The sequence below is a fragment of the Penicillium odoratum genome, assembly GCF_028828045.1.
Source record: "Penicillium odoratum strain IBT 22623 chromosome Unknown utg000002l_segment0_segment0, whole genome shotgun sequence".
Classification (NCBI taxonomy): domain Eukaryota; kingdom Fungi; phylum Ascomycota; class Eurotiomycetes; order Eurotiales; family Aspergillaceae; genus Penicillium; species Penicillium odoratum.
Genome location: NW_026643144.1, coordinates 1,042,089 through 1,057,180, shown reverse-complemented (window position 1 = coordinate 1,057,180; position 15,092 = coordinate 1,042,089). Strand labels below are relative to the sequence as shown.

The 15,092-nt window shown below is 44.8% G+C and overlaps 5 protein-coding genes across 5 annotated transcripts; 4 read left to right on the top strand and 1 right to left on the bottom strand.

Moving 5' to 3' along the window:
• Nucleotides 1–2,316: 2,316 nt before the first annotated feature.
• Nucleotides 2,317–3,167, top strand: N7520_002427 (carbohydrate esterase family 5 protein; the record flags this gene model as incomplete). The annotated part of the gene is made up of 2 exons (XM_057136362.1): nucleotides 2,317–2,754; nucleotides 2,805–3,167. The coding sequence occupies 2 exons, from the start codon at nucleotides 2,317–2,319 to the stop codon at nucleotides 3,165–3,167; spliced, it is 801 nt and encodes a 266-aa protein (XP_056999048.1).
• Nucleotides 3,168–3,847: 680 nt separating this feature from the next.
• N7520_002426 (class I SAM-dependent methyltransferase) lies at nucleotides 3,848–4,763 on the top strand (the record flags this gene model as incomplete). Its single annotated transcript, XM_057136361.1, has 2 exons — nucleotides 3,848–4,067; nucleotides 4,129–4,763. 2 exons carry the CDS (start codon nucleotides 3,848–3,850, stop codon nucleotides 4,761–4,763), a joined length of 855 nt encoding a protein of 284 aa, XP_056999047.1.
• A 643-nt stretch (nucleotides 4,764–5,406) lies between these two features.
• Nucleotides 5,407–6,006, bottom strand: N7520_002425 (uncharacterized protein; the record flags this gene model as incomplete). Its single annotated transcript, XM_057136360.1, has 1 exon — nucleotides 5,407–6,006. One exon carries the CDS (start codon nucleotides 6,004–6,006, stop codon nucleotides 5,407–5,409), a length of 600 nt encoding a protein of 199 aa, XP_056999046.1.
• Nucleotides 6,007–10,589: 4,583 nt separating this feature from the next.
• On the top strand, nucleotides 10,590–11,716 carry N7520_002424 (uncharacterized protein; the record flags this gene model as incomplete). The annotated part of the gene is given in 3 exon segments (XM_057136359.1): nucleotides 10,590–10,653; nucleotides 10,748–11,057; nucleotides 11,074–11,716. 3 exon segments carry the CDS (start codon nucleotides 10,590–10,592, stop codon nucleotides 11,714–11,716), a joined length of 1,017 nt encoding a protein of 338 aa, XP_056999045.1.
• A 1,374-nt stretch (nucleotides 11,717–13,090) lies between these two features.
• Nucleotides 13,091–14,943, top strand: N7520_002423 (Zn(II)2Cys6 transcription factor; the record flags this gene model as incomplete). The annotated part of the gene is made up of 3 exons (XM_057136358.1): nucleotides 13,091–13,145; nucleotides 13,195–14,585; nucleotides 14,629–14,943. 3 exons carry the CDS (start codon nucleotides 13,091–13,093, stop codon nucleotides 14,941–14,943), a joined length of 1,761 nt encoding a protein of 586 aa, XP_056999044.1.
• Between the last annotated feature and the right edge of the window lie 149 nt (nucleotides 14,944–15,092).

Genomic DNA, 15,092 nt, shown 5'->3' with positions numbered 1-15,092 from the left:
TCCCCTCTCGACTGAGCCGTGGAACAGTTCAGAGAATGTGGGGCTTCAAACTCCATGTTTGTGGGGGTCCGTGCCCATGAGAAGCTGGTGCTAGTATCTGGTCCTTACTTGCATTACAAGTGCGGCTTCAGTAGTTGTTATTCATAGTTTCAAGATACAAGACGCCCCTTGAGAAGATTGTAGCTATGTTTTGGTGGTGATTTGGTTGCTGTTTATCAACCTTGGACAACGGGAACTGAATTTTGGTACGCTTGATGGGATGGGGATGAGATTGGACATGATAGTAAGAGCATGTTAGGTCCGTCGGTTGATATGGAGAATATTTGAATTTTGGTGACAGCTTACAAAAACATTTCATAATGGTCTTGACGGAGATTCAAGTAGGATTAGTCATTCTCTTGTATTGCTTCAATATATTTCTAGTTTTATCAAAATTATCAAACCATAACTGCCCCTACAAACCTCTAATCACTTATTTCTTATCTCAATTAGATTGACATGTTACTATTTCTATTAGATTCAAGAGTTTGGTCCAGATCTGAGACGCTAGATTTGGATCAAGCACGCGACATCAATCTCAAGCTCCTCTGCTACCTTCAACACCCATTCTCGCTGGGCAGCTTTCGCAAAATTGGACACCAGCTCTTTGATCTCGAGCTCCGTCGTCCCCTGAGTATATGATAGCAACCATATTGGTCGAGACCTTTACCATCCAGGTGTTCTCAACAACCCCTGAAGGACCTAGAATATGATCAAGACACCCATCATCCACCTTCAAAGCCTCCGCACTCAACTCTCCCAACTCCTGCACAGCCAATGGAGGCTGCGTGCTCACCTTCCTCCCAGCATGCGATAGTTGCAAGCCACACAGACTGTCTTGCGAGCGAATAAATCCACAATGGGCTTCAGACCCTGCTGTCGAGGATCATTCCAAGGCCTAGAGCAGTGAGGCGTGATCCGGCTATTTGATTCAACATCAGTAGCTTTGATATAGCTAGCGCAGCGCCCTTGGCAATTTTGTCCGATTCTGGCAATTAACAGGGGTGTTATCACACCTGTAAGCAGTCCGGAATATACGATCAAATATGGACACGTTCGAGTGACGCATTTGCGTTTTCTGAGCATGATTGGATGCGCAACAGTCGAAATAAATCAAGTTTGTTTTCGTCGATTACGTACGCTGTTTCTGCTGTTACTGGGAGTTGGATTTTTGATTGTTGAAGGGAAAGTGGTAGAGAATCCTTAGCCCCTGACGTGCAAGTCTGATCTATGTGGCATTCTGATCGCGGAACAATTCGGTGTGATCGATGGGGCGTATCGGGATGTAGAATCAAGTGATTCGAATGCCTTACAACTCAAATGCCTTACAACTCAAATGCCTTACAACTCAAGACATGTAATTCAAAGCTCCTTTGGAATTTATTTCCGATTTTTGAGATTATTTATTCAATGCAGTTGTTTATTCAATGCAGTTGTTCACATTCAACCAATTTGTGCTCGAAATACGTTTTTCAATGGACCTCGGCAACTTCACACTTAATTTCGATTCATTAGATCAGTCCATTGATGAAATTACACAAAGTACTTAGCATCTACCTTTAAATTATGTAGAAGCGTCGCGATATGTTTCTAAGCAAACCAATATTTTGACGGCGAATGTTTCACCTTTGAAGCCCGCCTGCAGGACCCTTTTTCATCCATCGGGTGAACTTCCCGAATCAGCCACGACTCAGTTTTCAGTCGATCTATCCAATCGGAAGTCTCCAGCTTTCCATAATCCAGTGCCTTGTTTCGAAAAATATTATCTGCGTACTAATCTGAGTTTGCACCCGTCGTCGCATTGAGAATCTAGCGCAATTGAAGATTTTTATAATACTCCATATATCAACCAATGGATATTGTAGGGGAGCCAGGCACTTTCCCATGTGCCGTTGATAGGGTTTAAGAATTTTTACATGAAATTATTCGGGCGATCATCTCCAGTGGTGACAGCAACATAACTGAGTATCTACAAGAAAACTTAAATTTCTGAACTACGAAACGATCACCATGAAACAAGGTCCACCATCGTTTCATCAGCTTTGCAGCCTTGAAAATGAGTTCAAATTCTAGATTTTTATCTTGATTCAAGAGTCAATGAGCGAATAGACTAAATCGATTCTTGGCTCGTTTCTAACGAGATATAAAGGCCTGCCAGGTCCCTCCAAGAATTGTCTAACTGTCCTTCTTTCATCTTCCAGTCTTTTCAGAGCCGGTCTCTTTTCCCAAGCTGATTTTCTACATATATCCGTTTCTCATTTGCTTAAACCCTTTACTATGAAGGCCGCAATCATTCTCACCCTTATCGGGTCGAGCCTCGCAGCTCCTACCCCCACAATCCAAGAGCGCCAGTTCAGCGGCACAGGAACCAGCGGATTCGGATCCCTGAACTCCCTCCTCTCCGAATTTTTCGACATACCGAGTCTGAGCTCCTTCGGTTCTTCCGGCAGTGGTTTCAGTCTCCCTACCGGCCTGCCCAGCTTTAGCGGCCTAAGCGGACTGCGCCACAAGGCCAGACGCGCGACCGTGTCGTCTACCATGAACGGCGTCACTGGAAACAGTAGCTGCCAGCCCTTGACTCTGATCTTTGCTCGTGGAACCGGCGAGCTGGGAAATATGGGAACTGTTGTTGGGCCGCCTCTCGCCACGCAATTGCAGTCTCAGACTGATAACAATGTCACTATTCAGGGTGTCAACTATGATGCTTCTGTCGCTGTAAGCTTTATCTCTTCCAGCCTCTTTTTCATTTCACTTACCATGTATAGGGTGACGCAACAATGGGTGAGGATGGTGGCTCTGCCATGGCGACACTGGTGAAGACGGCTCTGGAGAATTGTCCCGACACCAAGGTCGTTCTTGGCGGCTATTCTGAGGGTGCGATGGTCGTTCACAATGCTGCTAGTAGCCTTACCGCGGACCAGATTACCGCTGCTGTTCTCTTTGGTGACCCATTGAAGTTTGAGGGCGTTGGAAAACTCTCTACTAGTGATGTGAAGGAGTTCTGTGCCACTGGGGATCCTGTCTGTGAGAATGGAGCGAATGTTATCGCGCACCTGTCTTATGGGACTGATGCGACTACTGCGGCTCAGTTCTTGGTTAAGGCGGCTGGTATCTCGACTAGCTCTTGATGGATAGTTTTTGATGTTGTAGGACTTGAAATGGTGAGATTTTGAAGGTCGGAGTGGGCAGTCAGACTTGCGTTATTGTAGTAGCCAACCAATCGAAACCTTATTCACGCTGATGGAATGTCCATACCTGTCTTTGTTAGTACATCATCATCAAACAAAGGTGCTCTCAGCTATTCATAGTACTTCGCCTGCTATCCCTACAGCCTGAGGCCTGTCGCGGGCTTATCACTAGCCTAAGGCTCCCTACCTCCATCATTTTACCTCACTTCGGAACTGGCTTAAGTTAATTAGCCAGTTCGTTCTTTCCATGCTTGGCGTTGCTGTTGAAGCCTAGGTCCATAACATTTACTTCAAACGGTCTCGGCAAATTCCCCTCCTTTAACTTAGCTCGGTCGATTTTCCCCGCACTAAGGCTAATTCGGTACGCAGCTCGATCATGTGCTTTATCTCAGTGTCTGACTCAGCTGGTTCCCCTATTTTAACTTTGGCGGGGTTTTGTGGAAGTTTTCATCAAATTGTGAGTCATCAAGACTCAATCGTGATCGAAAGTGGATAATGGTAAATGTGTTATATCATAAGCCGGAGGTCCGTCGGAGCAGTTAGGGGTAACATGGAAAGTACATATAGCCAGACATCGACCACCAAATTTTAGCTTACCCACATACCTCGCATTTTCAATCATGTCTTTAGACGTCGATGCCATCGCAGAAATATCCCATGGCTTGTCATCAAAACCTCAAATCCAAGCCAGGGTCGACCTTTTCAAGACCTGGGGTATTCCATCAGGGTCAAAAATACTTGAAATCGGCTGTGGACAAGGGGATTGCACTCTGGCGATGGCCTATCTAGTTGGAGAGAAGGGCCACGTGACAGGAGTCGACCCAGCGCCCCTAGATTACGGTCAGTCTGATCAAAGGAAAGATTTAGGAAAAAAATTCTTGTATATTAATAATTTGAGCAGGCGCACCTATGACTTTAGGCCAAGCACAAGAAAAGCTTAAGCAGAGTACGATCGGTAACCGAATCACATTCCACCAATCAGATCTCGAAGGGTTCCTCAGTTCCAGCAGCTCAGAACCACTCTACGACTATGCCGTGTTCGCGCGTTGTACTTGGTACCTCCCATCTGCCGAAGCATTGACGCCGATGCTGGTAGCTCTACGTGGAAGAGCAAGACACCTTCGCATTGCAGAGTACTCAACCGATATCCAAGGGGATATTGCCGCTCTGCCACATCTACTAGCGGCAATCTCACAAGCGGAGTACAACTCCAGGGACGATAACTTGGACCGCGATGATAATATTCAGTCTATCATATCCCCACAGAAGATTCGTGAGATAGCGCTCAATGCGGGATGGGAGTTTGAGAGGGAAGACGTCATCAAATCTCCGGAGGATCAAGAAGATGCGAAATGGGAGGTTAGTCGCGTTCTCTCGCAGGCTTATCGTGATAGGTCGCGATCATCTGGTGGTGTGAGTCGTCAAGACTACGCAGATGCGTTGATCAATGCCGTTGAAGAGAGTAAGCGTGCACTTGGGCCGAGCCCAGGTCCTAAGCTCAGGACTTTACCTACATGGCTGGGCTCGTGGGTTTAAGTGATGTATACTGTAGTCCTCCGTTACTAGAGGCTTTCCATCGCGCAAAAAAAGACCCCCTACTATATCTCCAACTCGATCTCCTATTTAGTCTCCTACTCGGTATCCTATTCAGTATTCTACCTTCTTTCGTACCATATTAATCAAATAGTTAAAGGGCTCTCCAAATGCATAAATAGCGGAATAGAAAAGTGAGAGAACAAAGAGAAGAGAAGATACTTGAAGTCGAAGGAGAAGGGGACAAAAGGAAAAGTCTGGTGGAGGTACTGATTGATGATAGCAAGGAAAATTAATGATAAATAGATACTATGTGATAATTAAAATCCCACATATAACTGCGAAGTTAGAATCTCTGAACAGCCTGTTCAGACCATTCCCACAGTGCCTTGGCAAGAGCTGGATCTTGTGAAATCTTCGTACCTTTTTCCACCTTGCCAATCGGGAAGTAAAAACTGCCACTTTCCACCTCCGCTGTTGTGGCAGCCCACAGAATGTTATGAGAGCCGGTCTCAACCGTAAACCATTTTCGGCCAAAGAACCACCTCGTAATCATGGCTGACCAGTGATTCTTTCAAAGATCACTGTCAATCATACCTGGGTGAATGGCAGTAACAGTGAATTCAGGATGTCGGGTAGCCAGCTCTCATGTGAAGAGAACGTTAGCGAGCTTGCTTTGACCGTATCGCATCCAATTATCCCATGGCTTATGTCCCACGTTGAGATTTTTGAAATGAATCCCATCGGATGGACAGGAGCTATATGCGACAGATGAAACATTCACGACGCGGACATCCTTTGGTGATTTTGATCGTGCAGTTGTAGCTTGGAGGGTTTGCAGCAGAAGACTGGTCAAGAAGAAATGTCCTAAATGATTGATACCAAGTTGAATTTCGAAATCGTCTTGAGTTTTTCCGGGGGGAAGAGCCATGACGCCGGCGTTGTTAATGAGGATATCAAGACGATCACTTTTGGACTGAAACTCGGTTGCTGCTTTGTGGACGGATGATAAGGAAGATAGGTCATGAGCAAGGAATTCCAGTTGGGCGCCTGGGACTTGCTTCTGGATTTCCTCTATAGCTTGCCAAGCTCTAAATTTATCCCGACATGCAAGGAATATCTTGGATGGGTTGTGTTTGGCGAGGGAAATCGTTGTCTGTTTGCCAATGCCTGCATTTCCGCCAGTGATCAAAATCACTTTTCCTGTTAAAGAAGGTATGTCTGAGATAGGGTCAAATGAAGACATTATATGAAAAAAGAAAAACTATTTTTTTTTTGATATGCTAAGATAAAATAGCAATCAACACTGGAAGACTTGGCCTGTTATATTCAGTGTAAGGCAATATAATAGTCTAAAATTGCTTATTGACTCGTTACTGTCGTCAGCATAATATCCAACTTCACTTACACTTTAAAATGCTTGCTACAAGGTGACGCGTCATCTTCGTTGCCTGATATCGGTCATTTATCTGTGCTGGCCATGCCTTCCCCCGGATACCTAGGGCAGGATCAGATAATAGTCTTTAGTAGTATTTATCATGCAAGACTAACGAATCATTTGGCACTGACACCCATGAGGCGTCGATGATTACTTCCATTATGCGTGTCCCAAAAGTCGACCTGGATCTCCCGCATGCTAGAAATAGTGATGAGTCAGATTAGGCATCAAAATCTTGCAGCTGAATTATCTTGATTCTACTGATTGAATTAGTACCAGCTACGTGTCACCTTTCTCTTCGCTTTGGCTGGGATCTTGGAAGTAACGTCAGTTTGGGGCCGAATTAATGGCCCCCAAAAATAAGCACTAGCGCGAGATACTTCCAAGATAGGTTCACTGATTTGGATCCCTTGCAATCGGATGTGGGTACTTTAGACTACACACGAATTTTTAAAACAGGGTTGTATGTACAATGTAATTATATATCCTAGTACCATTGAATTATGGTAACTGGGCTCGATTTGCGACTAAATTCCGCTATATCTTATAGAAGACTGAGTGCAAAGATTCCAGAAGATTCAAGATCCAGAGGCAACAGAAACTCTACTCACTCTAGAGATATGTGAGAGCTGCTTTTTATTGTCTTTATCCCGAACCTATGATCTGACTAAATTAGGCATGCTACACAGTCTCTGCAAGCGCCGAGAAGTTGGCTTGTGAGAGAACTTCGCATAACATGGGCTCTCTTGAGAGATAATGCCATCGCACACTTGGGAAATGCTGCTGTGTGTCTCACTGCTCGACTCATGACCTCTTCTCTGGCCCCAATACAATATCTGGAGATTATTCCGCCGTTTGCTCTCGCTACAATTACATTTGCTTATGTCTTCGACATTGCCAATCAGATCACATCAATAGAAGAAGATGTCATCAATAAGCCCTTAAGACCAATTCCCGCTGGGCTGCTGACCAAAGCCGAAGCATCCCAACGCTCATTCCTCAGTTGGTCTCTATCCCCTGTTGTGGTTTTATGTGTTTCAGGATACAACGCAGCCGTTTGTTTGATCATCTGGGAGATGTGGGTAGCGCTGCATTATGTATGGCCCAGATTCAATCACTGGTTTATGCGAAACGCTTTCACTGCAGTGGGAGTAACGATCCAACTGAAGCTGCTCGATGCCGTAATAACCCATGCAGTCCCGACAATTCAAAAGGCTGGCCACCTCGACATCTTGCTATTCATGTGGTTTGCTCTTACGATACATATTCAGGAATTTCATGATGTGGAAGGTGATCGCCAACAGAAGCGACAAACACTGCCGTTGATTTTAACGCCGAAGGCAGTAGACCTTCTGCGGACAGGCACGGCACTTCTCATCATCGCCGAAGCTTGTGTGGGACTCCTTGTGAGAATTTCACTTCTTCTTCCTACTCCTTCCTTGTTGAGAATTTCTATAGGAGTCATACACTTGGTATTTGCAACAATTTTAGCCACGCGCTTGGTATTAAGCTCTTCGAAAGAGATGGATCATGCTACATACCATTATTACTACTATTCAGCAACATATACCATGGTTTTCTTTCATGCGCAAATGGTTCAAGTGAATGATTCTTTTTTTGACTGAAGTTTTGATTGCTGCTTTTTCTTTTGGGCCGGAAATCATTTATAAACAATTGTATTAAATTAAATCATCGTTTGCGATCTTCCAGTTCCTCATGTTACTAAGCACCCATTCCTATGAACTACAATTTGGCATCCGGAATGGCAGCTATCTTAGATACCTCATTTTTATTTTCTGCTCAGCCACTGTTGTACTTCGAATTCATCTCTACCAAGAACTCAAGAGCAAGCATGGGATGATTTAACGAAGGTTGAACATGACACAAATCGTATTACCATGCGTCTTTCTGATACTTTCCCTTGCTTCATCAATGATACCATCTCATACATGTCTTCCAACTTGAAGGTCGTACGGTTGATATGAGGAAATATGCCTCTTCGGAGGGAGAAGTTGACACAACGTTGAACTTCAGCCTGGTCAGGAATCCTCGAGCCAATAATACTGAAAGCAACATTAGCAAATGCGCCAATTGTTTTAATTTTCTTGTGCGCCATAAAAGGGGACCGCCGAATGAAAAGAAGATTTTCCTGTTACACCTTGCTGTAATTTGCATGGCATGAATTTGAACAGGATCTTTAGGGAGCCCAACAGCAATGATTCTCCCCGATGGTGCAACGTAATAAAATGCAGTTTGGTACGCAGTGGCAGCTCCGGTGGTGATAAGGACCACATCAGCTCCATGACCATCGTTCAGCCTTTTAATCTGAACCTGGATTTCTTTGAGAACAAGACCCTTGATATGCAGCGTCTTCTCGGCCCCATTTGGTCGTTCGGCGGCTTTCAATTGTCATCGTGCAAATCAAGAGCAATCACTTTGGCTCCCAGGACAGAAGCGTACTGTACCGCCAACTGGCCAAGACCGCCCACGGCAATGATGCCCAGGCTTTCTCCCGGTGCTAACTTTGCACGCCCTATAGCATCCCATACAGTAATCCCAGCATAAAATACTGGGGACAATCGTGCTATCTTGTCTCCCATTTATTGGCTGTCTTTGTTTAAGTCATCGTCCCGGATAACGACAGCACTAGCAGCATCCATCGTGCAGTACTCAGCAAAAAACCCCGGGGGAAATGTTCCCTGGATTTTCATCGTAGAACAGAACTCAGGGTCTATTCATCTACATTCGTAGCATTCGAGGCACATCTGATGGTAAGGAGCAGTATCCACAATGTGGCCGACTTCGAAAGCCGAAAGCGTCCGCCTCAAGTCCTAGCTCATGAACAATGCCAACAGCTTCATGACCTATGATGAGCGGAGAGTGTTCAGTTCCATAGTCTCCATTTAGCACACCAATATCTGTATCGCAGAGGGAGGCTGCAAGAACTTTGACGAGGAGTTGTCGCGGGCCCAGTACGGGCATGGCGACTTCCTCAATCATGACTGGTTGTTTGGCCTAGGACGAGGTTAGTGGATAATCATTACAACCTGTACTTGGAAAAAGTAATTCTTACTTATTTCACCGCAGCCCTCATTGTTTTTGGAGTCATGATCAGAGATATAGATTGGCCGTGGGCGGCAGCTCAGGGATTAGATAATTGATCATGGGTCTGGAATCGTTGATGTCCCCTTTTTACTAATTCTGGCACCAGGGAGACGACTAGGGTGTGAAGTAGCCCGAAGTATATTATGCGATGTAGCATCTATCAAGATAATAATCAGATATTCATGAGATCAACCTCTGTGTACTTGGGATATTGATAATGCTCCTCTATAAAGATTATCTAAATGTCGATCGCCGCAAGGGAATGCGAACACCCTCCTTGTGTTCGGCAATCCTGCATATAAGGAAGTTCTAGCCAGGATAGAGTATGTTGTGACACCATCATTCCCTTGGGTAGCTAATAAATGTAAAGTTGGCAAGATGCACTGCACTAGGCCAGGAGGTTTTTTCAATCTAGCCTTTCAAGTTACAGGATCCATATTACATCCAGCAACCAATCAGATTTGCATTATCGACTCTGTACTGTAATTGTGTTCAACTTTTCTATTTTGCGTTCACCGACTTTTTCCTCTTTCCAGTTGTACTGGCAAGGTGAGACTGTTTGATTTCGGTATTTGTCTTCCAAAATTTTCAACGCTGATCTTTTTTTTTGCTCCGATAGCCTATGTTGATGGGACTTAAAATAGCTGACACCTACTTTATTATCTCTCAACCCTCACTTTGCAATCAAAAGAAGGTCACGAGGAAAGACATAGACAGCAAAATCCCATACCGCCAGCTTATTTTCGATCAAGGAGTGGTTACTGAGCGCCAACCACCAATATAGAGGCACCGGAACAATTCAAGACCCATATCTTGTGAACTGAATTCCAAACGATCCTCGGACCAAAAGAGTTTTATGCATTTTCTAGATTGTGATACACTGCGTTGATGGCTTTGACCACGCTCAAAGTGTCATTAGCCTCGTCGGCTTATACAGGAGGAGAGCTTGAGATTATGAAAGAGTTCCAAGTCAGTTCTGAGGTTGCAAATCTGGGAGTTTCGGTATTCTTGCTTGGCTTCGCAATTGGACCTCTATTCTGGGCACCCATGAGTGAGTTTTATGGACGAAAAATACCTTTTTTGTGAGCTTTTCCGGCTTCACTATTTGCTGCATGGCAACAATGGGGTCAAAAAATCCTTGGTCAGTGATCATCCTTCAATTCCTCGCTGCTTGTTTTGGATCATCACTACTTATCAATGCCGGTAATCTTAGTCCTCACAACATTTGTTCATTTTTCATTTCCTTTTCAGGGCTGACTTGATTAAAAGGCGGTGTTATTGCAGATATGTTTTCGGCGACAGAGAGAGGCTTGGCGCTGATTTTATTTGCCAGTGCAGCATTCTGTGATCGTATGCTTGGTCCAATCATTAGTGGTTTCTGTAAGTATATTGACTTTCACCTAGATATCTTAAGTCTTGACTTCTTGAACTGATTGTCAGTTAGTGGGGATGAATGCCGGCTGGAGATTGGTTGTGGGTCTCCTAGCTGCTGTATCTGGTGTCCTTCTTATCACCTGCTGTCTACTCGTCCCAGAAACCTATATGCCTATTTTTCTTCATAAGAGGGATGGAAGGCTTCCAAAAATCTCCAGCAAAGTATACAGAAGTGAGTTTGAGGTTCATCAAGACAAGATAAATGCAAAAAACGCATTCAAAACCGCATTGTGTCGGCCATTTATTTTGCTGCTGTGTGAGCCGATTGTGTTGCTTTTATCCATTTTTATCGCCATTGACTACGGACTATTATACATGATGTTTTGTGCCTTCCAGATCATTTTCCAAGATCAGCGTCACTGCAACCAGGGATTGTCCGGCGTGGCATTACTGGGATTTTAGTTGGTGTGACTGTGCGCTCGCCTTCACCATCTTTGACAATAAACGTTATACCAAGATACAGGAGAAGCACAATGGCTTTGCACCACCAGAGGCGAGACTTTTACCGTGCCTAATTGGCGCTATAGCACTGCCTATCAGTCTTTTTGTTTTTGCCTGGACCACCTTTCAATCTATTCATTGGATCGTCGGTATAATTGCCATAGCCCCCTTTGGTTTTGGGATAGTCATCCTATACCTGTCAATCACCAATTTTTTGGTTGATTCATGCAAAATATTCGCAGCTTCTGCACTGGCAGCCAATTCAATCCTTCGATCACTTATCGGCGCAGCCTTTCCATTGTTCACCGTCACCATGTACGACAACCTCGGAGTTCATTGGGCATCTAGCATACCAGCTTTTCTAGCACTGGCTTGCGTTCCATTTCCATTTCTAAACTCCAAGTACGGTCAGAGTATCCGGAAAAAATGCAGATATGCAGCCGACTCAGAAGCATTGATACCAAAGTTGTCAGAGCAGCCACCGCTACAATTTTCCACAACAACGACAGTATTTAAATGGTCACTATGTCAAGAATAACCTTTCTGTGCCTATTGTTATAGCCTTTTCGGGTTTTTGTCTTTTAATCTACTATAAAAGATAGTTGAAGCATGTACTCTGTTGTAGGTGGTAGAAATTCAATTATTCATTTGCACATTACATAACATCCAGACGCATCTACCCGAGGTTAATACCTTTTTATCATAGTAAAATTAGTTACAAATAATTATATAAGAGGCGACCATTCTGAGTTAAATTTCTCTTCGCCTAGGTGGAAAGAAAAAGCGTAGTGATATCAACGGAGTAATTTTCAATAAAGAAATGCTGGAAAAAGCAAAAAGATACAACATTGAGGATTCGCTGGTGTTTATCCACCCAAATAATAATTCACCGGCGTGTGGCTTAAGTATGCGGACGGGAAGCCATGTTTCCCACACCCCATGGTTGTATGTTCTTACTCTAGTATTGATAAAGATTTTATAGCCATGTTTCATTGGATATCGCTGTGTCCATCCGAAGAATCGTTGGTAACGCCGTACAAGTTGATGAAGAGTGGATGACATGAGGTCTGAAAATTTGGGGGCTAGCTTCAGGGCCTCAGAGAAAGCATCTAATGGGGAACGAGGTGAGAGCCCAAGAAAGCAGCGAGGGACGTGACGAAGATGTGATGACGAGTCACATAAAGAAAAGGGGTCGGCGGAGCTCAGGCTGAGCTCGGTGATCCGAATCAATAGCAAGAAAACCTCACCTGCAGATATCAGGGAGGAGGAGGGCGAGAAAGAACATGTGAGATGGTAGGTTGGGGGAGAGGACTGGGTGCGATATAGAACCACGCACGGGGACAAATAAGGACAAAGAGCGCTGAGCAGTAGTTTATAAAGCATAAATTTGAGCTTCTCTGCATCTAAATCCGATATGGTGTAGTGGCTAACATCGTCGTCTCTCACACGACAGCCGGGGGTTCGATTCCCCCTATCGGAGTTCCTTTTTTATCTAACTAAATTAGTAATGGATCCAGGCTGGGCATTCTTTTCTATTAAATAATTAACCCTTCTCGTTTTGTCCTACGGGACTTGTCCATAAAATGCTACTGAGTATGCAGAATCTTCCCGATGTCCGCAGTTAGCGTGCCCGTATCCTCCTAGACAGTCCAATTTGCCAATAGCCAGCATTTTCTGTAGATCTGCGATTGAATAACGGGTTATCTTTTTGAACTTCTAGCTATCTACATCGATCTCCAAATTGATAGCCTTACTGGCACTTTGGCCTGCTTCGTTCTTATCACCATTAGTGGCTTGGTCAGGTGACTTCCCCGTTTCTTAATCGTGGCGCCCGGAGTCAGAATCTATCTCCTGTCAACAATGGTTATGGTATATTCTCTACATAGTGCGTTCCTATTTGTCAACTGATAGCATGTCAACTGGTGTTCCTGTGGAGGAGGCACCATCGAGACGCCGTTCACGCGACGGTACGCTCACTCCGTATATCCGCCCCACTTTTCACTAACGATACCCCAGGTTGCTTCACCTGCAAGACTCGAAAAGTTCGATGTGCAAAAATCCCTGCAGGATCAGGAATTGAAAATGACCAGTCTGGTTCACCAAAATGTGCAACTTGCGTGAGACTTGGGCTCGAATGTCGGTGGCACGCGCCAGCACCTGGAGAGCACTATATTCCTCCACCCAAGAGAAGGCGGACGGTCGGTCGGCGACCAAGCAGCGTAGCCCCGAAGGACCACCCAGGGTCATCTTCAAATCATGATTCAGACAATTTGAGTAATGCAAATAGCTCAAGCCTGAATCCATCCATGGGTTTTCCACTACAAAATCTTGGAGATTTGGACCTTAACCTCGATTTCGACATTGAGGGTGACCTCTTCGGCTTCAATATTTCCGGTGAAGGACTGGACTTCATTCCTTTTACTCCTGTTGAACCAAGACCTGATTCTCAAGATGCAGAAACGCCTAGCCTGAGTCTTACGGAACATAGAGATGTCGCGGTAGAGGCACAACCAGATTCAGACGCATCCATTACAATCGACAAGAAAAACTCCCGTTTGATTCAGCATTATTTGGATGTGATGAAGGGATTTGCAAAATTGGACGAATTTCCACACAAAGCCAGCAACCTATTTGTTTCTGCTTTCTCTAAATCGCTTCAATTCCCTCCTCTCTTTTATGCAATTCTGGCCTTTTCCGCATCTCACCTCAGCGTTGAAGATGATTCTTACTCCAACCAAGCCACGAAATACAGCCAATTGGCTGAATCTTCATTCAAGACTCATATCCAAGGCGAGGTTACAGAGGTTGAAGCTCTGTTGTCTGCACTGGTTGTCCGCATTAAAACCGTGCATATGATGGGAGGCGATATCCAAATCTTCCACAGTCTCATGCAGATAGCTGCCGATATTGTCTCATCTCAGAGAGGTGCAGAAGCTCTGGAAGATCCTTCAAGTCTGTCAAGACGGATCATCATCCGTCTTGCTATCTTGGATGCGCGCTCCACTTGCTTCCGACTTGGCGGGGGTGTGCTTGTCAAGCATTTGTATGCATCGTCATCTTGTTCGTTCATTTTCGAACGTGAAGCACAGGATGCGTCCAGAACCACCCTTCTTAACTTACTCCAGGCCGATTTGTTGAAAGTCAGAATTGCCAGTCTCGATTTACGGCTACATGATCAACCGGAAAGCGATACCATTCAGTCACCAGTTAGTATCACGGAAATCAATGATCTGTACGAGGAGATTCGTCGCGAGATTGATATTTTTGAAAAACGAATGGTTGCCCTCGGCGACGACTTGACAAGCTCTCCCCTGTCAGGAGATAAAACAATTGACTCAGCCTCCTACGATCGCCTAATCGTCTTATCTGCCCTGCATTCTGGACTTCTATATCTCATAATGATTATTGTGAGTTTCCTTCCACAAATTTCTTTCTTCTCTAACCTTTTAGCCATTTCCTCTAGTCGGGTGTGAAAAATCAGTCTCGGCAATCCTCTTAAATCAACTCAAAGTTTCACACGATCCTTCACGCCGAAGCTCGCCAGGATCGCTCATGCCTGCGTCGCTATTTCTCGCTGGGGTGCATAACACCGATCCAATCAAAAGTGACTGGATCTTGGGCCTACTCGAGAAGGGTATAAAATGGGGACCCTACATTGGGAAGACCCGATTGCTTCTCGAAGCCGTACTACAAAGGCAATCCAAGGGGATGAAAGCCGCTTTACGTGATGTCATGGACGAAGTCACTGGCAGATTTGTGATCTAGAATATCAGGCCTGTATTGCTATCCATGGACGTGAGTCCTCAAGGCGCGGAGAAACTCCAATTTCTTATCTTGGCCGGCCGGAATTGCAATCTGAAAATGGAGCTTCTCGGCTCCTTATCTGATATGACTTTCAGTATTTGCCGAGATGA